Source organism: Prionailurus viverrinus, chromosome B4 (assembly GCF_022837055.1).
Source record: "Prionailurus viverrinus isolate Anna chromosome B4, UM_Priviv_1.0, whole genome shotgun sequence".
Classification (NCBI taxonomy): Eukaryota; Metazoa; Chordata; class Mammalia; order Carnivora; family Felidae; genus Prionailurus; species Prionailurus viverrinus.
Genome location: NC_062567.1, coordinates 80156015 through 80180208, shown reverse-complemented (window position 1 = coordinate 80180208; position 24194 = coordinate 80156015). Strand labels below are relative to the sequence as shown.

Here is a 24194-nt window from a genome sequence, read left to right as displayed (position 1 = left end):
TAGAAACATCTCTAGCTTCTGCTTACTAGATGCCAGTAGTATATACTTTTCAACAACAATTCTAAATGTCTCCAGAGGCAAAATCACCCCTGGTTAGGAACCACTTATTAGGGTATGGTAGGTGAATCCAGAGATGAGTAGAGTTGACAAATATCCTTTGTAACATTCACAATTATGGAGCCAAAAGATAGCGGTATGATTTATTTACTATACAGTAAAATTTGCATTTCCTGTTTAATAAAAAGAAAACATTTGAAATCTCTTCCTACCTCTTCCCTCCTACCCTCCCTACTCCCCTGACTGCCCCCCCTCCCCCCCCCAATTTAGGAACCTCTCTGTGGAACTTTGGTATACTATATAGGAAGAATGAACCAAAAAGCTGCAGCTACTGCCAAAGTGTCAGGCTGGATGGTTAATGTGTGTTGTCTTTCTGGGGGTAGCCTCAGAAGTCTGGGTGTTAGAATTGGTCAGGGCACCTGCAACAGTGTTGAAATCTATAATCTGTATTTCAACACTTTGTGCATTGTCAGCCTTTTTGTGTTAAAATCATGTCACAGATCCACAGGGTAAGTAGCTTTTCAATTGGGACTGAGGAAAACAGTTGAAAAGGAGCCTTATTTGGCCGTGTGGCAAGGGCTTTACTGCTTCAAGCATAAGGAGCAATGTCCCTTAATTCTTAAAAATGAAGCATAGAGTCTCTTAAGAGATCCATTTACATACTCCTGGGACTGGGCTGGGTGCTGGCCTGATTGTACTTCCTGGTCATGAGAGCTGTCTGCTATTCTGGGGGTTGGGTGCTGATTTCTTTTTTCATTTGGCCAAAATCCTATTAGTTCAAAGGGAGACACTCTCCTTTGCTTTACCTGTTCTCCTTAGTAGGAGGGAGAGTATAGATGGGAGGGCATAATTTACCTTCAGGCATTATTGTGAAAAGCATCTTGGGTAGGAAGGTTGAAATGAAATAACCCTGGCTTTATTGCTGTCCACATTTTTGCATTCCCATAGTACGATCCCATAGGTAAGTGACATCTGAAATCAAGAGTCAAGGGTAAAGAAGTCTGACTGGAAGGATTACCCCTAGTTTTATAGTACTGGTAATGGTTTCAAATTATATTTATATTTTGATCTTTGGGGCTGGTTATCTTTTTATCCTCACAAGTCATGGAGGTGAGTACTAAAATTTTTAGTAATCCTGAAACTAAGGCTCAGCAACATTAAGTAACTTGCCCAGGGTCACACAGCTAATAGTAGTAGAGTTGGGATTTGAATGTAGAGCCCACTATGTTGTGCTATTTTCACTGCACAGCACAAAGAGTATTTTATATTTCTAGGAATCTTCCTGTAAATGAAGCGATTGTGGTCCTGATGACCCTTCAGTGGAGGCTAGTGGGGAAACAGACCTCAGGCACTAGATAACTTCCCATTCCTTTTACTTATCTGATTTCTGTGAGCCATCCATTTATTCTTATTAGTATGTAATTTATGAGACCGGAAATGCTGTGCTCTCCCAGAGTAGCCGAGAGGAGAAGGTCACTAGTTTCCTCACAGATTCAAATAGAAATTGGAAAAATGAACTGTGGCCTGTCATTGAGTGGAAGGATATCCTTTGGTGCACATAGGAGAGAAGGTGTGTATATGTCACACACACATCATGGGGGGGTGGGGCTATGCATAAAACTGGGGGAGGAAAGAAGTGGGGATCCAATGAGATTGGCTCTCCAGGAATAGCATTTCTAGGACTTCCGAAATGAATTACTGCATGTCCTCTTTGCTCTGTGATGTAAGCTTTGGAAGGAACCTAACCTAACCTAGAAGATTAGGGAATGAACTTTCCTCCTTTCATTTCAGAAGGATCACTAATCTCATGATGCTTATTTTTCAGATCCCTCATTACTGAGGAGTGGCCCTTTTTAAATGTAGGGAAATCCTGGGGGATCCTGAGGTCTTTTCTCTGTAAGACCAGTTTCTTTGACGCACAGCAGGTTTAGGTCTGCTGCTTATTTTAGAGTGAAGATGGGAAGCAGATCAATCCTAAAAACTTTTTCCTCTTATATCAACAAAATACAGATTGCTTTTATTTTATTTTTTTTAATTTCAGTTAAAATTGATAAAGGTAGGGACAATTAGGGTATTTAGCCTGGAAAATCTTCTAGCTATCATGTCATAAATACAGTTCATGCTTAGAACACCTAATGGTGTCTAATTTGCGTTATCTAGCGTATTTAAAAACATGATTTTTCCAAACCTTGGGCAGTGGTCATATGGTCATATATGTTTTTAATTCTTTAAAAAGTTTTACTTCTGATTCTTTTTAAAAAGAGGTTATTTAAAATGTCATCTAGATTTGTTTATTGCCTCATCTTGGGAGCTTGATAAAGAAATCTTTCTACCTTGCACCTGGTGGTTCAGTGGGTTAAGTGTCCCACTCTTACTTTTGGCTCTGGTCATGATCTTGGTGGTTCATGGGTTCCAGCTCGGACCCTGCTTGGGATTCTCTGTCTCTCTCTCTCTCTGCCCCTTCCCCATTCACGTGTGCGCCTGTGTTCTCTCTCCCTCTGGAAATAAATAAACTTTAAAAAACATTATTAAAAATATAAATAAATACATAAATAGATTTTTCTGCCTGAATTCTTCTGCCCTTTTTTTTTTTAACTTTTTTTTTTTCAACGTTTATTTATTTTTGGGACAGAGAGAGACAGAGCATGAACGGGGGAGGGGCAGAGAGAGAGGGAGACACAGAATCAGAAACAGGCTCCAGGCTCTGAGCCATCAGCCCAGAGCCCGACGCGGGGCTCGAACTCACGGACCGCGAGATCGTGACCTGGCTGAAGTCGGACGCTTAACCGACTGCGCCACCCAGGCGCCCCTCTTCTGCCCTTTTTAAAAACATACTAACCCAAGGAGTTGCTTTTTCTGTATTAAGACAGATCATGTTTCTTTTTTTTTTTTTATTTTTTATTATTATTTTTAACGTTTATTTATTTTTGAGACAGAGAGAGACAGAGCATGAACGGTGGAGGGTCAGAGAGAGAGAGGGAGACACAGAATCTGAAACAGGCTCCAGGTTCTGAGCTGTCAGCACAGAGCCCGACGCGGGGCTTGAACTCACGAACCGTGAGATCATGACCTGAGCTGAAGTCGGACGCTTAACCGACTGAGCCACCCAGGTGCCCCGATCATGTTTCTTACATATCAAATTAATATGCACTACTACATCATAGGTATCTGATTGATGTATCAGACTTTTACAATAATTCTGGCTTCTGCATCTTTTCTTTCCTCTTATCTTTGCTCTGTCAAAGTTAAATATATTCTGACCAAGGGCTTTACTTCTTCTTATTCCTAGTAGTATATCACCTCATATTCAGGACAAGGTGAAGAGCTTTTTAACCATACTGCCCCCCAAATGAGCCACCACCCTTTATAAATGTAAGATGTCCAGCTATTCTCTCTGTGACCCTTTACATTTAAGCCACAAAACTAAAACATTAGGAAGTAACCATATAGGTATAACAGACCAATATTCTTTTGGACACCCTCTTTAATCAGTTTTCCACCTCTGACATTTTTCTGAGCTATGTTCTTAGAAAACCATGAAAAAGGAGTAGAAGTGTTGCTGGATGATTTGAGTTTTGCTATTATGGTCCCCTTTCCTAAAATATATTCTTTCCATATTCCTTTGCTAAGGTACTATACTATCTTCTTCAGATGTCTAGGGCTGTGAATAGGGTTACATGGAAATTATTTAACTCAAGTATAATAATAAAGCAGCAAATGTATCAAATGCTTTTTCTGCCAACAACCCCCATCTCCATGGCTTCCTATCAAAAAGATGGCTTTGAGAACCTTCTGTGGTCCCTGGGAATGGGACTCTGGCCTTACCTTGAGGGGAAAAGAAAAAAAAAAAAAGGATGGAGAAGGTTAAAATGTTATAATAGAGGGTTAATATCTAACATAGAGGGATAACCTAAACTGGAAGTTTAAGAAGTATGATTCACACAAGGGGAAGATTCCTTCAGGCTTATAGCTTGGTTTTTCTCACTAACTCTGTATCTCTATGAGTCTGACTTTAAAAGACTATTTCTGTACGGTCATTGTCCAGTTAGGGGTATATTTCCTCCACCTCATCTTTCAACCTGTACCCTTACACACTCCCCAGTACTTAGGTAGGAGAAGGGTAAGTAGATGGAGGGGAGGGGGCATTCCCTCTAGAAGATTCCAGGTGACATAACCTTGTTTAACCGCCAGTATTTTTTTTCCCCTCTCTCTCCCCTCCTACAGAAATGGAGGCAAACGACCATTTTAACTTTACTGGCCTTCCCCCTGCACCTGCTGCCTCAGGACTGAAACCCTCTCCCTCCTCAGGGGAGGGCCTCTACACTAACGGGTCTCCCATGAACTTCCCCCAGCAAGGGAAAAGTGAGTGTGAGGGCCACATGGCCTGGGGAGGGAGTGGGCATCATTCCTTTAGAGCAGGTTGATGGGATAAGATTTGGCTCCCCTACCTCACAACAGCTCTTTTTCTTGCCAGGTGGGGAGGGAGGAAGTAAATCTTCAGAACTTCAGCTGCTGGAGAGAAAGCAAGTTTCTAAGAACAAGTTCTAGGGGTTTATGGAAGTGATACTCTTAGTCTTGACTTAAGGTTGGAAGGGGTTAGAAAAACATCCTGGCTTTTTCATCTTAGCCTGCTCTTCTGTCAGCCCTGTTCCCTGGCTACTGCCAGAATGGTGAGGTGGCTACTGCTTCTGATAACTACTTGTGGACCCATGAGAGAGATAAAGGTCCAGCCCTCTGAGAAGCTGTTTTTAAAGCTTGGAGAAGCCAGCCCTAGGATTGGGGGTGGAGGGATTGGGTACAGATTGGGATGTATTTGCCTTTCAGTTTGTGTGGCAAAGAAGAGGGCAGATGCTTGAAGTGTGTGTGCCACCCCTGTCCTTGAGAGTTGAAGATAGGGACAGGGAAGTTTTAAATGCTTACCTAGTTCCCTAGAAAGAAACGTCTATAATTCCAGACAGAAGTGTTGCTGCCAGGATCAGGTCTTTTCCTGGATTTGGCTTATCAATTGTTCTGTACCATAGCTGTGCCAAGTGCTTCTCTAATCTTGCCTGGGTCTCAGGTACTTCATGCTTGGAAGCAGAGAGAAGCCCAAATGGTTTCCTCCTTCCTTGCAGCAGAAAAATACTGCTGTAGGCTTATACTTAACCACCTCTCCCTTCTGTTCTCCACAAGGTGGTTGCAGATAGAGGCTCCTTTATTACACTGAGGACCCTCCCCCTCAGCTTCTTTAGTATCTGGTTCCTTTTATTTGAATTGTCCTCCAGTCTAGAGGTGGCCATTGGTGTTGAGAACTGAAGTCTGTAGTACTAGTCACGCAGTGATTTTTTTTCTCCCCCTGCAATATTACCCTCCAGTTCCAATGGGGAGGGACCGAGCCCAGCCTTCTTAGTTGGGATCTTGCCGCTGTGGTGACTGCAGATTCTATTCTTAGCCCAGCACAAAGTGCTGGATCTGCATGTGCCAGTGAGGTGGAGGCCGTCCCTTCTGGTGCCACTGTGGGGCCAAACAGGCTCTGGGGTAAGGGGGGGGGCCTGGAGAATTCAGTCATGCTACTTCCAAGGGAAGAATTCCTCTAGGGAATGAGGGTGGAGAAGAATGCAAGTCACTGTAGGGAGTCTGCAGGCAGCTTCATATAAAAAAATAAAAAACCCTGAGCAGCAGCAGCAGCCAGCTCTCTGCTGGTCGCTCCTGTGGTAGGCCAGGAGAGCTCCCCAGCCCCCTACTCAGCAGCCTCAGAAGCAGTTGCTAAGCTTACATTCAGGAGCATCTGGGTTTGGTGTTCCCTGGAGACTGAAAAGCTATAAATATAGTGGAGGGGGAATCCCCCTCCCCTTCACCTTCCCTTTTTCTAGTCAGTGCTGTTCTTTTGGTAGAGGTGGTAGAGTTACTTGCATACATATCTGTAACTGACCCTTTTTCCTCTTTCTCTGCCAGGTTTGAATGGGGATGTGAATGTTAATGGCTTATCTACTGTATCTCACACTACTACTTCAGGGATTTTGAACTCTGCTCCCCACTCCTCCAGCACCTCACACCTCCATCACCCCAGCGTGGCCTACGACTGTCTCTGGAACTACTCACAGTACCCATCTGCCAATCCTGGCAGCAACCTCAAGGACCCACCCCTTCTCTCCCAGTTCTCGGGGGGACAATACCCACTCAACGGCATCCTTGGGGGCAGCCGGCAACCTTCATCCCCAAGTCACAACACTAACCTTCGGGCTGGGAGCCAAGAGTTCTGGGCCAACGGTACCCAGAGTCCCATGGGGCTTAACTTCGACTCACAGGAACTGTATGATTCCTTTCCTGACCAGAATTTTGAGGTGATGCCCAATGGACCCCCTAGTTTTTTCACCTCCCCACAGACTTCTCCTATGTTGGGATCCAGCATCCAGACCTTTGCACCCTCCCAGGAGGTAGGCAGTGGTATCCATCCCAATGAGGCGGCAGAAAAGGAGCTGACTTCAGTTGTGGCAGAGAATGGCACTGGCTTGGTAGGCAGCCTGGAGCTGGAAGAAGAGCAGCCAGGTATAACTATGGCTTTGTGAGTTGGGTTGGGAGAGGAAAAAGGGGTCTATGGGGGGCAGTGGCTTTTTGAGGTGAGGAAAACTTGTCTTTCCAGCTCTCTGCAGTGGAGGCTGATTTGCATGTTGGTGATTAGCAGAGCCAAGTGGCTGGTGTTTTTGTGGCAGCAGCACCAGCTCGAGAGTGGGAGTGCAAATTATTTCAAGCTCATGCAGAGCTGCTGGCCTGGAGAGGGCAGGTGGGCGAGCCTGAAACAGCCCCAACAGACACCCTGCATCAAGAAGGGCTTCTTCCAAAATATAGGAAGGGGTTGGGGCTTTAGCAGGGGGCATTGAGGCCAATTTTGACTTGGCTGTGGCAAGGCCAGACTGGGCTGCTAAAGTGGGCTGAGCCCTGTAGTGATTGACACCTGAAGGAGGGAAGAAACAGGCAGAGCATACCATTGCTTGTTTACTCAGTTTCCTGTTGCTTGTTGTTGTTGTTGTTGTTGTTGTTAGCACTGGTACATGTGACAATCCCTCTTATCTTTGTCCTCAAAATAGATAAATGCTTAGTTTGCTATTGATTCCACATATAAGGGTGACCACCCTGTAAAATCACAGGGTATTTTCTCTGTTTACCACCTGTTCCCACTAGATGGGGGAAATAGCTGAGAACATGACAGGGTTCTTGTCTCAGACCCCACTCTCTTCTCCCATCTCTTTACCTGCAATAGGATTATACTAGCACTGCTCACTAGAGTATCTTGGTATGATTGGAATCCAACATAAAACTGGTACCCCTAATTACTGAAAGAATGAACATCCCTCTAGCAAAGACTGGCTGTCTACTGTAGCTGAATGAACCAGTTTAAGGCCCTGATTTTGACTTTTGCCCTCTTCTGGGATTTCCTAGAACTGAAGATGTGTGGCTACAATGGCTCTGTCCCTTCTGTGGAATCATTACACCAAGAGGTCTCAGTCTTGGTCCCTGACCCCACAGTGAGCTGCTTAGATGATCCTTCACATCTTCCTGATCAACTGGAAGACACTCCAATCCTCAGTGAAGTCTCTCTGGAGCCCTTCAACCCTCTGGCACCGGGTAGGCTTGGAGGCTGGCTCCATTCAATATGTCCATGTAGAAGGTAGCCAGCTCTGTCACCTAGAAGAGATAGTAAACCAGGGAAAGTATTTAGGAATTTGGGGCATTGGGGCCTCCAGATAATCCTGTGGCCAACCACAGGTTCATGCCACTGTATGACTGGGCCAACTGCACTCTGAGCTGAATTGGTTCATTTCCCAGGTTCTCTCCTAGTGTTCCTTTTGGCCAAGAGCCCTGAGCTGTAATAATTCACTGGATAAGGACTTATTACCACACAGTTGGGCTATTTGAGTTCTCAGTAACTAGAAAGGAAACTGTTGCCAGTGAACAATTACCTTTTACCCCACTAAAATATAAGAAAGGCCTATTTTTTTTAAATTTTTTTTTTCAACGTTTATTTTTTATTTTTGGGACAGAGAGAGACAGAGCATGAACGGGGGAGGGGCAGAGAGAGAGGGAGACACAGAATCGGAAACAGGCTCCAGGCTCTGAGCCATTAGCCCAGAGCCCGACGCGGGGCTCGAACTCACGGACCGCGCCACCCAGGCGCCCCAAGAAAGGCCTATTTTGTGATGGATGCTAGAATTTTCCGTTGGTCTGTGGGTTAATACAGAGTCAATGCTTTTCCCTTCATTTCTATTTCAAGCTTTTACAATCCCTAAAGTCTGGTGACTACTGTTTCAGGGAGAGACCTGTGATATGTCCTTAATTTAATATTAGAAAGATGGGAACTAGAATTGGGATATAATACCAGTATTTCTTAAATCTTGTTTTCTGATTTTTCCACATCCTGAAGAGCCAGTGAGTGGAGGACTCTATGGTATAGATGACACGGAGCTGATGGGTACAGAGGACAAGCTGCCTCTTGAGGACAGCCCTGTGATTTCTGCCCTTGATTGCCCTTCCCTCAATAACGCCACTGCCTTCAGTCTCCTGGCAGATGATAGTCAAACTTCAGCCTCTATCTTTGCCAGCCCCACCTCTCCACCTGTCCTTGGGGAGTCTGTCCTGCAAGGTAAGTGAAGAGAGGTAGGACAGAGAGTCTGTGGCCCAGGAAAAGGTGAGAGAACCAGTTCCATAGTTATAATCTTAGGGGTGGGTGCCTTGCTGGGAGCTGAGGGGGCTATGGGATAGACTAAAGGCATAGGCTGTTACACTCTGACTTCTGCCCTCACCCAGAAGAACTTGTGGGAAAGGAGGAAAAAGGCCAGGGGCCTTACTGGCTCCAGGTAGAAGGTACTTCTTCACACAGTGACAGTAGCATCTTTGCTCTTTGACCTTCATGAATGGTTGGGGAGGATAGCCAGAGGCTACTTCTCATTTTCCAACCCCAGGGGAAAGCACTGGAAGTAATTCTGTTTAGCTTAGTCTAGGTTTGACGGAGTAGATTCTCTTTCTTCGTAGGACACTATTTTTCCTTATCCATCTTATCCCTTTCGATTCCAGATAACACCTTTGACCTGAACAATGGTAGTGATGCAGAACAGGAAGAAATGGAGACTCAGTCTTCAGACTTCCCACCATCTCTGACCCAGCCAGCCCCTGACCAGTCATCCACTATTCAGCTCCATCCAGCAACTTCACCAGCAGCCCCACCAACAGCCTCCCCGGCAATCTCCCTGGCAGTTTCGCCAGCAGCCTCCCTGGAAATCTCTCCAGAAGTCTCCCCAGCAGTTTCGCCAGCAGTCTCCCCAGAAGTTTCTCCAGTCATCTCCCCAGCAGCATTCCCAGCTGTCTCTCCAACTTCCTCAGCAGCCCTTCCACCAGTCTCCTCAGAAGTCTCCTTGACGGCCTCCCCGGTGACCTCCCCAAAAGTGTCCCCTGCAGCTTCCCCAGCAGCTGTCCTCCCAACAGCCTCCCCGGCAGATAAAGATGTCAGCAGCCTCCCTGAAACCACTGCTGACCTGGAGGAAATCACTGGAGAAGGAGTCACTACTTCTGGTAGTGGTGAGTGTCCAGATTCTGTTTTACTCCTAGCCAGTTCCAAGAAAAGTTTCTGTCCTATGTGACATTTAGCCCTTCCCTGCTGGCCTTCCCTGTTTTGCTTGAATTCTTAACTCGATATTCCTTGTCTTCCTCCCAAGGTGATGTCCTGAGGAGACGTATTGCTACCCCAGAAGAAGTTCGTCTTCCCCTCCAGCATGGGTAAATGCTCTAGTTTGTTCCATATGTTGACCTTGACAAATTTAATGACTGACTCTAGGAAGAAGGAAAGAGAGGTCATCTCTTCTGAGATGGAGAGGAATGGGCTAGACAAGAATGGATTAAAGGACAGTTATCTGCAATGATAATGCCTGACATTCTTAGGCTATTCTTCTCCCAGGATCTGCCTCCCCTCACCTATTCTTCCCTCATCTAGTGGCTACTTTTTTTTTTTTGCTCCAGGGGCTGCAGCTGTTATCTTTTCCAATGTCTGCAGGTGACCCTAGAGCTCAGATATCCAAATTAGCTGGCTTGTTTTATATGCTTAGAGAAGGGATAACAGTGAATGAGGAATGGCTGAGTTCTGCTAAATTGGGATTATTTATTTATTTATTTATTTATTTATTAAATGCTCTTTGGAGAGGTAAGGGCAGGAATAGTATGTGACCAGAATGAGCAAGCCAGTTGACCTCAAGGGACTTATAAGAACAACTGCCTTCCTGGGCGCCTGGGTGGCGCAGTCGGTTAAGCGTCCGACTTCAGCCAGGTCACGATCTCGGGGTCCGTGAGTTCGAGCCCCGCGTCGGGCTCTGGGCTGATGGCTCAGAGCCTGGAACCTGCTTCTGATTCTGTGTCTCCCTCTCTCTCTGCCCCTCCCCCGTTCATGCTCTGTCTCTCTCTGTCCCAAAAAATAAATAAATGTTGAAAAAAAAAATTAAAAAAAAAAAAAAAGAATAACTGCCTTCCTGATCTTCTCCACTCTCACCCCTCTAGGCTACTTGTGGTCACCAAGTCTGAGTTCTGCTTAAAGGGTTGATTTGTTTTGTTTTTTAATATATATTTTTGAAAGACAGGCACACAGAGTGTGAGCAGGGAAGGGACAGAGAGAGAGGGAGAGACAGAATCTGAAGCAGACTCTAGGTTTTAGCTGTCAGCACAGAGCCAGATGCAGGGCTCGAACTCAAACTGTGAGATTATGACCTGAGCTGAAGTTGGAAGCCCAACTGACTGAGCCACCCAGGAGTCCCAGAATTCTGCTTAATGTTTTGAGAGAAAGATAGGGCTTAGTCTTAGAATAATCTGTTTCTCAGAACAGAGTTCCTCACTAAACCTTGGCCTAGGAAGGCATTTCATGGAGTCAGCAGCAAGTTTACTCTTCTGCTTGCCTTCCCACCTATCTTTTCTGCCTTTATTCCCTCAAGTCTTCTTCCTCTTTGCTGGAAACCCAGACATTGCCATGAATGGCATCAGGGAGGGGGTTCCTGGCTGCTCATTATACTGACTTTATGTAAAGGCAGGAGTGGAGGTCTTTCTGGGCACATGTAGTTGGGTGGGTTACTTTTCTCCAAGGCCTGAGGGATTTGTGGATCTGCTTTCCAGCCAAGTTTGTGTCTCATGCTGTTTGCGTCTACGTGCAGTTCTAGCGAGACAGATGCAGGGAGGGTCATCTCAGTGGGCTTGGCTCCTGGGGTGGCTTGTGTGTGGGTAGGGGTGTGACCTGGCGGCAGGGCACGTGTGCTTCTCTGGCAGGTGGCGGAGAGAGGTGCGCATCAAGAAGGGTAGCCACCGATGGCAGGGGGAGACATGGTATTATGGCCCCTGTGGGAAGAGGATGAAACAGTTCCCAGAAGTGATCAAGGTAATGTAGCTTTCACGGGCTTTTTAAGGGAAGCACAGGCCCCTTTCTTGGGCCCAGTGGCAACAGGCTAGCATTTTCTGCTCTTTGGCTTATCCTTGTGCTATTGCTGGACCAAGGCATGATAGGGCTGTCACTTCATTAATGCCACTTTTCCTTCTCCTTTTAGTACCTGAGCCGCAACGTGGTACACAATGTCCGTCGTGAGCACTTCAGTTTCAGTCCCCGTATGCCTGTTGGAGATTTCTTTGAAGAGAGAGACACACCAGAGGTGCACATTGCAGGGTTAAATACACTTTTGTCTCTGAGAAAGAGTTGGTGGACAAGGTGTAGCTTCCTCTTGTGGGGTTTGGAGGTTCTGGGCATTGAATGATTCAAGGATCTGGTGACTTGCACCCTCACATTATAACAGGTTTCTTCGTTACCTTAGGGCTTGCAGTGGGTGCAGCTCTCAGCAGAGGAGATCCCTTCCAGGATTCAGGCAATTACGGGGAAACGGGGCCGACCTCGAAACACTGAGAAGGCCAAGACTAAGGAAGTCCCCAAGGTGAAACGGGGACGAGGTCGGCCACCGAAGGTCAAGATCACCGAGCTGTTGAATAAGACAGATAACCGCCTCCTAAAGAAACTGGAGGCCCAAGGTACAGTGGTGTTTCTTACTTTAGGATTCTGCTTGCTATGTGAAGTATTAGAAATGTTAAGGACTTGCTGATGCCTGGGTTTCTCAGGAGCATGACTGATATTAATTGTCTGGACAGAATGAACCTTCTGAATCACCTTCTCCTCCCTGGAAAGCAGCACCAGGGTCCCAGCGCTTTTGTGGTACTTTTTTAACAACCAGTTTCTTCTTGAATTGCTTATCCTAGTGGAGCCTTGGGCAGTCCCCAGATGTTGATAGGAGAGGAGAGGGCTTCCATGTCCTTTCTTGCCATCTTTTAGCTCCTTGGCTTATTGGTTTGGGTTGTACACTTTTACCTTACTCATTGCCACCATCATGGAGGTTCAGAATTCACATCTGAATCTAAAGATTATTCATGCTGTTTTAGTGGATAGACAGGTAATATGTGTAATTTTTCAATAAATATTGCATGTACCCTGCTGTAGAGTGAAGAATTTGAAAAAATTTGAAAAAAAGTCTTCTGACTCCTCTTCAGAGTTCCAGCTCTGCCACATTCTGACCACATGACCTGGAGCAAGACACATTTTACTAGAAGTATATACTGGTTTATCTGCAGATAGTATCTATCTAATTTGGAGGGCTGCCGTATAGCTGTGGTGCTGGTAGTGTGTCCATGCCAGAATAGAATATGTATTATGCTATCAAGAACATCAATTCTAAAATATTCTATTGTTTGCAGCATTCCACTTCAATATGCAGTCTTGCAAAAGCAAAGAAATTTGTATTTTTCAGTAGAGTAAGGCATAAGAGCCTAACATAAGCAATAGTTATGTCACTGTTGATCCAGTTCTACTGCGATGTCCATTATTTGAGCCCTTTCTTTCTGGCACATTTTTTGTTAATTGGTGCCTCCAGCTTTGGAGACGACCCTCTTTCCCTGGCAGTTTTCTTTCTCTGCTCTAAAATCAGTGTGTGGGTAGCTGCCCTTGTTGGGTAGCCTGGGAGAGAGATCGGCTACAAAGCTACTCTGTTGGGGCTTCTAGGACCCCTTCTAAAGTAGTCCCACCTGTTTTAGGGGCTGGGACTTCTGGACAGGAGATACCATTTGAGTTTTTTGTGCTACCCCACAGCCAGTGTCTCTTCTACATTTCCTCCCCCCCTCCCCCCGCCCCCCCCCCCCCCCAGCATTTTCTTATGTGTACCAAAAACCAAACTTTTAGATTTTTCAGGGAGCTGCTTGGGAAGCCAGCTTTGTGACAGGCATGTGCTACTCTGAATGCTGGAGATCTATCTGCCATACCCTTCATTTTTCTTTCTGCCCTCACAGAAACACTGAATGAGGAGGATAAAGCAAAGATGACTAAAATCAAGAAGAAGATGAAGCAGAAGGTACAACGAGGAGAGTGTCAGTCTACTGTCCAAGGGCAGGTGAGGGACATCAGAGAGATTACACAGTGGGTTAGCTTTTCCTACAGTCTGCTTTGTTGTCTCTTCTTCCTTCTCCCTCATTTGCCACCTCCCCACCTCATGTAGCAGCATACCTTCATTACCTGGAATTTTGGGGGGCTTGATTTAGAAAATTGGGCTCGTTCAAGAATCACATGGGTAACTACTCCCGGGTGAGAGAATTGATCCATTGCCAACCCCTCATCCCATCTCTCACCTCTCCTCCCCAGCACCCTTGTCTGTTTTTGAATCCTAGCCCAAGCAGAGATGCTTTCAGAGTTTGAGGAGAAATGACTTCCCTTATGGTTTACAGGCCAGAAACAAGCGGAAACAAGAGACCAAGAGCTTAAAGCAGAAGGAAGCTAAGAAGAAACCCAAGGTAGGTGCATGTACACACAAGTATAACTTTGAAGTCACCAAACTGATTTTGCAAGACATGTGTGAGTTGGTCTTGTTTTATAGCCATGTTTGTGGGCTCTGAGGTGGGGAGGATGGGGACTAGGGAAGGGTGGTGACTGGAATCTTTATGGAACTCTTGGTTCCTCTCTCCCTTGGGTGAGTAGGTGGAGAAGGAGAAGGTAAAGACAAAGCAGGAAAAACTGAAGGAGAAAGTGAAGAGAGAGAAGAAAGAGAAGGTAAAATTGAAGGAAAAGGAGGAAGTGGCCAAAGGCAAGTCAGCCTGTAAAGCAGATAAAACGCTGGCCATGCAGAGGCGCTTGGAGGAGCGGCAGAGGCAGCAGATGATCTTGGAGGAGATGAAGAAGCCCACAGAGGATATGTGTCTGACTGACCATCAGGTAGTGAGGGGACAGTAACAGGTTCTGGGTTTCTGGGTTCTAGAAGGGCCAGTTGTGTGGACATTTCCATTCAAGGAAGAACTTCCTAGATATCCGGACTGTTGCCTTCAGTTATGTTTGACAACCCTACCACTTTTATCCTTACAGCCTCTACCTGACTTTTCACGCATCCCTGGTCTGATCCTGCCCAGTGGGGCCTTCTCAGACTGCTTGACCATCGTGGAATTCCTGCACAGCTTCGGCAAGGTGCTGGGCTTTGACCCTGCCAAAGATGTACCCAGCCTGGGGGTCCTACAGGAGGGACTCCTGTGTCAAGGCGACAGCCTGGGTGAGGTGCAAGATCTGCTGGTGCGGCTCCTGAAGGCTGCGCTCTATGATCCTGGCTTGCCTTCCTACTGTCAGGTGAGGGCCTTTCCCAGATGGGTTGGGGAGCCTGGGATCCAGGGCTTTGTCTCAGTTTTGTTTTCTCTTTTAGTTAAACATATGAAAGCCCCTCCCTAAATGAGGGCAAGTGAAGGGAGATCTGATTTCTTCTTATTTCTGTTTTCCTTATATTTTCTCTTCTGTTTTTCTTTCTGACTTCCCTCGGCTTATTTTATTTTCCTTTAGTTTTACTCCTTTTGTACCTTTTCTTTGTCTTCTCATCACATCTTAGCAACTTTCATTCTTTACCTCTTCTCACCTCATAGTTCTCTCCTAGTGTATTTTCTTATTCCAGATTCTCTCAACTTGTGTTGTTCCACTTTTTCTCGTAACTCCTATTCTGTTCTCCTTCAAACAGTCCTTAAAGATCTTGGGAGAGAAGGTGTCTGAGATCCCACTGACAAGAGACAATGTGTCTGAGATCCTGCGCTGCTTCCTCATGGCGTATGGAGTGGAGCCAGCCCTCTGTGACAGCCTGCGCACCCAGCCTTTTCAGGCCCAGCCACCCCAGCAGAAGGCTGCTGTCCTGGCCTTCCTTGTACATGAGCTCAACGGTTCCACGCTCATCATCAAGTGAGGGGCTGGGGTGGGGAAGGTTACTGTATGCCTTGGTGGAAACGAGAAGGGGAGGAGTCTAGCCATCCTGAAGTCGTCCTGGGTGGTGTGTATCCACTGCCATGCTCTGGAGATGTTGGAGCAACTTGGGACTGTATCTTCGTACCTTCCCAGGGAGAATCTAAGACTTTTATCCAACCTAGGCTGTAGGATGAAACTCCTTTTTTCTTTTATTTTCTTCTTCTTTTTTTTTTTAACATTTATTTATTTATTTTAATTTTTTATTTTTTTTAATGTTTGTTTATTTTTGAGACAGAGAGAGACAGAGCATGAACAGCGGAGGGTCAGAGAGAGCGAGGGAGACACAGAATCGGAAGCAGGCTCCAGGCTCCGAGCTGTCAGCACAGAGCCCGACGCGGGGCTCGAACTCACAGACCGTGAGATCATGACCTGAGCCGAAGTCGGACGCTTAACTAACTGACTGAGCCACCCAGGCGCCCCGACGTTTATTTTTATTTTTGAGAGAGCCTCCGATGGGGAGGAGGGGAGGGGCAGGAAGAGAGGGAGGCAGAGGATCAGAAGCAGGCTCTGCGCTGACAGCAAGCTCCATGTTGGGCCCAAACTCAAAAACCGTGAGATCATGACCTGAGCCAAAGGTGGAAGCTTAACTGACTGAGCCACCCAGGTGCCCTTCTAGGATGAAACTCCTGTTCAGCTACAGCCCCTTCACCCTTGAGTCTCCCTTCTTTTCTGTGTTTGTTACCACTTCTACCTCAAAATCTCATTCCCTGTTCTCCTCCAGTGAGATTGACAAGACTCTGGAGAGTATGTCCAGCTACAGGAAAAACAAGTGGATTGTCGAAGGCCGGCTCCGGAGGTAGGCACAGGACAGAGGATGGACCCCAGAGAGGAGAGAAGGGGAAAAGGGTGGAGCATAGCCAAGACTTCCTTCTGCCTGGAACTCGATGCTGCGCATAGCCTCTCCCCTGGGGCCGGGATCTTACCCCAGGGCTCAGGATGGCTTAGATTCCAGGTGTTCCTTTTGTGGCAGTCTCAAGTTCCTCACCACAGCTTCCTTTAATCTGTTTCAAGACTGAAAACTGCTCTGGCCAAGCGAACTGGGCGACCGGAGGTAGAGATGCAAGGGCCAGAGGAGGGCCTGGGGCGGAGGCGCAGTTCTCGAATCATGGAGGAGACCAGTGGCATGGAGGAAGAGGAAGAGGAAGAGACTGTGGCGACTGTCCATGGCCGTAGGGGTCGAAGAGATGGAGAGGTACTAGCCACACATTGAGGACAGTGGGAGTTAGAAAACCGATTTTTTTCTTTCTTGATTCTAATAATTCCCTTTCTCTCATTGTCCATTTGTTTCTTTTTCAGGTTGATGCCACAGCATCAAGCATCCCAGAGCTAGAGCGCCAAATAGAAAAACTCAGCAAGGTATTGTGCTCCTAACCTCCCAGGAGCTGGAGATGTGGGCTGCGAGAGATTTGATCACCTTATGAGTGGGGTCCCAGATGGTATCAATTTTATAGGGAAGCTGAGAGCCATTGCCCTTTTCCCATGTATCGGACAGAGTTACTCCTTGGAAATGTGTTTTTTATTCATCTTCTTTTTCCGGTGCCTACCCAGCGTCAGCTCTTCTTTCGAAAAAAGCTGCTTCATTCATCCCAGATGCTTCGGGCAGTCTCCTTGGGTCAGGACCGCTACAGACGCCGCTATTGGGTCTTGCCCTATTTGGCTGGTATCTTTGTGGAAGGAACAGAGGAGAGCTTAGGTAGGTGTTTTATGGGAGCCTGAATTGAGTCCTATCTAACCAAAGTTAACCAGTTCCTTTTCTTCTGTCTAGTCTTTTTGGGCTTTTTTCATTTTATGAGAATCAGTGTAGTACAGTGGTTAAAAGAACAGACTCTGGAGTAAGACTTCCTACCTACTTGCTCTGCCATTTACCAGCTAGCTATATGCTTCAGTTTCTTCATTTATAAAGGGGAGATAATAATAGTATGTGTACTTCATAGGGTGATTGAGAGGATTAGAATGAGTTAGTTCTTAGGATAGGGTTTTACATCTATCTGGTTCTTAATGAATGTTAGCTTATGATTATGCTGCTTCTGATGATTACTTGAGAATAGTGTTTCTTTCCCGGATACTTTGTTTATTGGCATAACAAGTTGTTCCCAATTGAATCTCAAGTCAAGGAGGGGGCAGGGCAGGGGGATTAAGTCCAAGAGAAAAATAAAATGTATATCCAGTATTCACTCTTTCTTCTCCTTATATATATCAGTGTATGTCTTAAGCTCTTCACTTTCTCTTTACAGTTCCTGAGGATGTGATAAAGCAGGAAACTGACTCCTTAAAAGTGGCAGCCCATCCAGCCCCCAGCCCAGCTCCCTTCTCTCTGAAGAAGGAGTTAGCTGGCTCCAGCACCCCTGCCAGTACTCCTGCCCGGGCCCGAGGCCGACCTCGGAAAACTAAGCCTGGGTCTATGCAACCTAGGCACCTTAAATCCCCTGTTAGGAGTCAGGGTTCAGAACAGCCTGATGCCCAGCTTCAGCCTGAAATTCAGCCCCATCCTCAGCTTCAGGCTCATGCTCAGCCCCAACCCCAGCTTCAGCTCCATCCCCAATCCCAAAATGGGTTCCTGGAGCCAGAAGGCTCCCCCTTGTCCTTGGGTCAGAGCCAGCATGACCTCAGCCAGTCAGCCTTCCTGTCTTGGCTGAGCCAGACTCAGAGCCATGGCTCCCTACTGAGCAGCTCAGTCCTCACACCTGACAGCAGCCCTGGAAAACTGGACCCAACCCCAACACAGCCCTTGGAGGAGCCAGAGCCTGATGAGGCAGAATCCATCCCCGATTCTCAAGCTCCCTGGTTTAACTTCTCAGCCCAGATGCCTTGCAATGCTGCCCCTACACCACCCCCTGCAGTTTCTGAGGACCAGCCTACACTCTCCCCTCAGCAACCTGCCTCCTCCAAGCCAGTAAGTAGCCAGAATTCGTGGTATGCAATTGACTTCATCTTGCTACAGGCTCCACTGCTTGGGTGCGGGCTGTTGCTGAAGCTGGGGCAAGGGGTAGGGCCATTAGGTTCCTCTAAACACTAAAATACCCTCATCTCCTTACGTTTCATCTCACAGATGAGTAGACCCAGTGCTGCCAACCCCTGTTCTCCAGTGCAGCTCTCTTCTACCCCTTTACCTGGGATGGCCGCTAAGAGGCGAGCAGGAGACCCTGGGGGAACACCACAGAGTCTCACAGGGCTAGGACAGCCAAAACGGAGAGGGAGACCCCCCAGTAAGTTCTTCAAACAGATAGAGCAGCGTTATCTAACCCAGCTGACTGCCCAGCCCGTCCCCGCAGGTGAGTACCCTTGGGGTGGCATCAGATAGAGGCCATGGAATTCATAGCTAGTTCCCGCTCCCCACCCCCACACGTAAACTCTTCACAGAGATGTGCTCTGGCTGGTGGTGCATCCAAGATCCTGAGACACTGGATGCCACGCTCAAGGCCCTGCACCCCCGAGGCATCCGAGAAAAGGCACTTCACAAACACCTAAACAAGCACAGGGACTTCTTACAGGAAGTCTGCCTACGACCTTCAACTGGTAAGATACTTTGACCCAAAGCTGAAGAGCCAAGAGTAAATGTTGAGCTGTTGCTGTGGACAAGAGCCTGATTGATGGGCCTTTCCCTCTGTCTTCTGTGTTCTCAGACCCCATCTTTGAGCCCAGTCAGCTACCTGCCTCTCAAGAAGGGATTATGAGCTGGTGCCCCAAAGAGAAGACCTATGAGACAGACCTGGCTGTGCTTCAGTGGGTAGAAGAGCTGGAACAGCGGGTTATCCTGTCTGATCTGCAGATTCGGGTACACTGGGGCTGGCACCAGCTAGGAAGTTGAGGGGGAGGTATTCATCTCTTGGACTCTGTTAGGAAAAACCTTGGGTGCTCACTTCACAAGTGACCTCTTATGATGCTAATTTTTTTTCTATGCTTATTTACAATGAGTTTTGTTCCTCTCTCCCACCTGCAGGGCTGGACCTGTCCCAGCCCAGACTCTACTCGTGAAGACTTGTCCTACTGTGAGCATCTACCTGACTCTCAGGAGGATATCACCTGGAGAGGTCGAGGTAGGGAAGGATTGGCACCCCAGCGTAAAACTACCAACCCTCTGGACCTGGCTGTGATGCGGCTGGCTGCCCTGGAGCAGAATGTGGAGCGGCGGTATCTACGGGAGCCCCTCTGGCCAGCTCATGAGGTGGTGCTAGAGAAGGCCTTGCTCAGCACGCCCAGTAGTGCCCCCCAGTGCACCACTACAGAGATGTGAGTGATCCCTCTTGCCCATTCTCAGTCTTGGGGAGAAGGGGTAAGTTTAATGGGTCCTGCTCCTCATCCAAAGATCGCCACCTTCTCCCCCCAGATCATATGAGATCACCCCTCGCATTCGAGCATGGCGACAGACCCTTGAGCGGTGCAGGAGTGCGGCCCAGGTGTGCTTGTGCCTGGGCCAGCTGGAGAGGTCGATTGCCTGGGAGAAGTCCGTCAACAAAGTGGTAAGAAACTGGGACAGCCAGCCCGGTGGGTGGGGTCACTAGCAGGCAGAGGCTTGAGGGCTCACCTCGCCTCTTCATATCCTGGGTCTAGACCTGTCTCGTCTGCCGGAAGGGTGACAATGATGAGTTTCTTCTGCTTTGTGATGGGTGTGACCGCGGCTGCCACATTTACTGCCATCGGCCCAAGATGGAGGCTGTCCCAGAAGGAGATTGGTTCTGTGCAGTATGTTTGGCCCAGGTAAGGCTTCTGCTTTCTCATTCCCGCTTCTAAGTCAAAGGTTTTCTTTCTCACCCCATTTGTTACTAGTCCTACAGATAACCACTTCTTACCATGCCACAGTCTCTCCTTGGAAAGAGCTCCAGGCTGGGTGCTAGGAGACCTGGGTTCTTTCTGGTCCTTCTTTGGAAAAGTCACTTAAATTCTGTAGCCTCACTTGCTTTCCTCATGATTATACTTTTCCTTTTACCTCCTTTATTGGCTTACGTGAATAGATGCACATGTGTGGAAGTATTTCGAAGCCTCAATCACACTTAGACAAGCAGGGATTGTAATGAACTGGAGGGTAAGCAGAGTACCCGTCCAGCTGTTACTCATCTTACCTTTTCCCATCCTCAGCAGGTAGAGGGAGGATTCACTCAGAAGCCTGGTTTCCCAAAACGAGGCCAGAAGCGGAAAAGTAGTTATGAGCTGAACTTCCCAGAGGGGGATGGCCGCCGACGCCGGGTACTGTCAAGGGGTCGAGAAAGCCCAGCGGCGCCCCGCTACTCAGAAGAAGGGCTGTCCCCCTCCAAGCGGCGGCGACTCTCCATGCGGAACCACCACAGTGATCTCACATTTTGCGAGTGAGTTGAATGAATTCTGGGGACTTCTGGCTCTACCTTTGCCTCAGTAAAGGGCTAAGAGGGGTCAGGGTATGTGCTTCCTGTGATGCAGCCTTCTCTGTCCCTTTAATGAAAATGACAGGATTATCTTGATGGAGATGGAGTCCCATGACGCAGCTTGGCCTTTCCTGGAGCCCGTGAACCCACGTTTGGTGAGCGGGTACCGGCGCATTATCAAAAACCCTATGGATTTTTCCACCATGCGGGAGCGACTGCTCCGGGGAGGGTAGGTAGACATCAGCACCTCCCCTGGCTGTGTGTCGCTACTGTAACTTCCTCCCCCCCCACCCCCCGCCCCTACTCACAGCTCTGCCTCCATCCTGCCCAGGTACACCAGCTCGGAGGAGTTCGCGGCAGACGCACTCCTGGTCTTTGACAACTGCCAGACCTTCAATGAGGATGACTCTGAAGTGGGCAAGGCTGGGCACATCATGCGCCGCTTCTTCGAGAGCCGCTGGGAGGAGTTTTATCAGGGAAAACAGGCCAATCTGTGAGGCACGGGAGGTGGGGAGTCACCTGGTGGCATCTCCCCCTGCCCTCCAAACAAAAAATACCCTGCCATTCTTACCTGCTGATGCTGCCCTGGGTCCAGACTCAAGTCAGAGATCTAATCCTGATTTTTGACCCCACCCTTGGCAGCGCCCTACGTCCTCTTATCCCTACCTACACCCCTTTCTCCCTTTCCTCCTCTTGCTCCTCAAATAAGAGGGGCAGAGATGAGGTCCTTCTGGACTGAAAGCCAAAAAAAGAAAGAAAGAAATAATTTTTCCTTTCTGTTTTATTTCCTAATTTAAAATGAGGAGGAGGAAAGAAGTCCCTGCTTCCTCTTCCCAGCTTCTCCTTCCCTGTACGTGCCCCAGCATTCTGGGGCTGTTTAACAATAGCAATAGTTCTAGTGAATGTGTGAAACCGAGAAACACTCTGTACTGTGTGTGGACCCGCAGTGACGGCCAGTAAAGTGGACTTAACTCCCAAGTGTGTCGAGCCGGACACCGGGCCCTGAACATGCTGCTTCCATGTTCAGTCCCTCCCCTGCTTCTCACTTTCTCAATTTTTCCTTTTTCCTACTTTCAGATTTTCTCTCATCCAATAATGTAAAACTATCGTGTACGGGTTCCTCTCCCCCTCTCTCTTCCCCCAAATCTTTTTTCCCTTCAGAGGAAAAAGAAGTTCAGAGGTCCCTGTCTTTCTCTCTGTCCTCATCTTCCTGCCAATAGCTATCCCATTTATAATGTTGGATACTCCTCATGTGCTGAGTTTCTAGCCTTTTTTGAAACTCAGTACCTGGGGAGAGGGCAGGGAGGCACCCTGGACCCTGGGCCTTCCAGCCTCCTTCCCCACCTCTTACCCAAACCTCCCTCTTGGGAACTCCTCAGGGACAACTACTGCTGAGTTTGGGCGCACTCCCAAGATGGAGGCCAGGTAGCAATCAGCTGGCCTCAGAGAGAGGTGTGTGTGTGTGTGTGTGTCTGTCTGTGGGTATGTGTGGTGTGTGTGAGGGAGTGGGAGAAGGGGGGAGGGTGGGAGGATGCTGTGATTGTGCCCTGTGTTGTTTGATGGCATCCAGGTTCCCTAAGTATCTGTTTTTATTTCCACCTTCCCTAGTGTTTCAAACCATCACATTTTTGTCCTTGGGAAACCACAGGAGCAGTTTTTCTGGGTATAAGGCTGTGTCTCCTCTCCCAGGCATTTCTGTTCCAGCCTCTTCAAACTGTGCAATCTTTCAGCAGGAACTCCCTCTCCTTTCAGTAGCTTGGAGTCTTAAGCTTCTGTAGGGAGAGGGGTAGAACTGGATCTTTTCCTAATCCCATGAGCTTCTGTGGGTTTAGTTGTGCTTTTCTTCCCTTACCTACTTCATACCCGGGGCCCCTTTCCCAGCAGCAGAGACCCCAGAGCACAAGAGAGTAGGGAAGAGGGCTCTGGGCCCACCGCTGCCCTACATGTGACTATGCCCAGGTTAAGCCCCAGCTTGTGAGAGGAAAGCTGCTAACTCCCAGCCACAGCCATGGGCCCCCACCCCCTGCTCTCCTGCTCAGCAGAGCCCCTCCCATCAGAGATTACGGGTACTTGCACTGGGGAGGCGGCTGCTGGCGGCCCAAGCAGAGAGCCCAGGTGACCAAGAAATGTTCCATTGGTGGGGGAGGGCGTGCCAGGCAAGGTGGAGCATTCCTTGTCCTTCTGGCAGCACTGGACAGCCACTGAAGGGGGTGGGGGGCAGTGTGGGGAGGTCCTGGGGCAGCCCCTTTCTTATTCCTTTATGCCCCCCACCTCCCCCATGGCCTATTTCTAAAGTCGCCTTTTCTGTCAGATAAACCTCAAAACTTTTAATTTTATGTTTTTGTTTTTGTTTTGTTTTTTTTTTTTTGCTTTTAAGAGGTGGATTGAAGAATATTTGAATTGACTTTATATTATGCATAAATATTTATATTTTATCTAAATAACTGCGCTGTAACAAAGTTTGTGTTAGTCAAACGTTTGGAACTGTTATAGTTGGGGGGCTCTTCTTTCTCCCCATGGCAGTTTTCCCCTGGTATAAAATGTATTAGATTAATTTCTATTGTTGGAGGCGAGGTGGACAGGGGAGTGAAATCTCCATGTTCCTGTTTTGTATTCCTCTCCCAGCTCCATCTCTTTCCCTAGGGACCAGGCACTCTTAAGGTGGGGTGGAGTCCTAGCCTCAGTTTGAAGAAGTGGGGGCTTTAAGGGGGGTGGGGTAGGGCATGATCAAAGGGGCCATTTCTCATGTTTCTTTCCCTCATCTTCACTGCCCCTTGAGCTAGGTGGATTTTTCTCTTCTTGTCAAATAAGAGTATTCGGTAGGGAAGGCAGGTAAAAAAAAAAAAATAATAAAACCCACCCCCTGCCCCTTTGTTTCCCCTCCCCTCTATCAGTCTGGTAACAGGAAGAAACCATACCATCGACACCAACAAGTTTCCATGTTCCTTTTACAACAAAAGGGACTTGACTTTTTATATAACCAAATGTGGTGTTTTAGTGACTTTTTGATAATGTACAGTTTTTTGTGAATTTAAATTTATTTCTTTCTATATTTTTAGGACCAATCTCATTTTTAATAAGGTTTAAAAAAGAAAAAAAAAGGTCTAGAGAAAAAACTCCTGTTTTTGCCATGTGATGTTCCACAAGTGCAGCTGTAGAAAAGTGCTTGTCAGTTGAAATAAAAACCACATTTGATAGAGATTCAAAAGACTCTTGTGTATTTATCTTCCCTCCAGCATAGGTTCTCACACTTGCCTAAGGGAAAGACTGGGTGTTAGGGTGAGTATGACTTGTACAGGAGACAGCAGGCAGGGGAGCAATATGCCCCTAAACTTCCAAGGTGTAGCCCCAAACCTCCAAGCTTGGCCTTTGCTGTACAAGAGGCATCGAGAGCAGGATTTCTGTTTACGTGGATGGAACAGATTCTTAGTGCTCCTGGCCAAGGTGCTGGAGCAAAGTGGGATTCAGAGTGCCTAGTGCCCACCTTGTGAGAT

General features: G+C 47.5%; 1 protein-coding gene across 9 annotated transcripts in view; it reads left to right on the top strand.

The window, feature by feature from the left end:
* BAZ2A (bromodomain adjacent to zinc finger domain 2A) overlaps positions 1-23901 on the top strand; it is a 35223-nt gene extending 11322 nt beyond the window's left edge. For 7 of the 9 annotated variants that reach the window (XM_047867077.1, XM_047867079.1, XM_047867082.1 and 4 more), the window contains 28 exons: positions 4282-4419; positions 5992-6585; positions 7477-7662; positions 8459-8677; positions 9109-9609; positions 9747-9807; positions 11335-11443; positions 11610-11711; positions 11871-12081; positions 13387-13487; positions 13819-13884; positions 14069-14302; positions 14450-14704; positions 15084-15298; positions 16083-16157; positions 16373-16553; positions 16658-16717; positions 16910-17054; positions 17596-18254; positions 18411-18633; positions 18722-18877; positions 18985-19136; positions 19302-19591; positions 19689-19821; positions 19913-20059; positions 20438-20664; positions 20786-20929; positions 21032-23901. In XM_047867077.1, the coding sequence (XP_047723033.1) occupies positions 4284-4419; positions 5992-6585; positions 7477-7662; positions 8459-8677; positions 9109-9609; positions 9747-9807; positions 11335-11443; positions 11610-11711; positions 11871-12081; positions 13387-13487; positions 13819-13884; positions 14069-14302; positions 14450-14704; positions 15084-15298; positions 16083-16157; positions 16373-16553; positions 16658-16717; positions 16910-17054; positions 17596-18254; positions 18411-18633; positions 18722-18877; positions 18985-19136; positions 19302-19591; positions 19689-19821; positions 19913-20059; positions 20438-20664; positions 20786-20929; positions 21032-21197 (5748 nt within the window). In that variant the 5' untranslated portion in view covers positions 4282-4283 and the 3' untranslated portion in view covers positions 21198-23901. Of the gene's footprint in view, positions 1-4281; positions 4420-5991; positions 6586-6713; positions 6821-7476; positions 7663-8458; positions 8678-9108; positions 9610-9746; positions 9808-11334; positions 11444-11609; positions 11712-11870; positions 12082-13386; positions 13488-13818; positions 13885-14068; positions 14303-14449; positions 14705-15083; positions 15299-16082; positions 16158-16372; positions 16554-16657; positions 16718-16909; positions 17055-17595; positions 18255-18410; positions 18634-18721; positions 18878-18984; positions 19137-19301; positions 19592-19688; positions 19822-19912; positions 20060-20437; positions 20665-20785; positions 20930-21031 lie in introns of those variants that run through there. The other 2 variants (XM_047867085.1, XM_047867086.1) reach the window with 2 other exon arrangements.
* Positions 23902-24194: the final 293 nt, after the last annotated feature.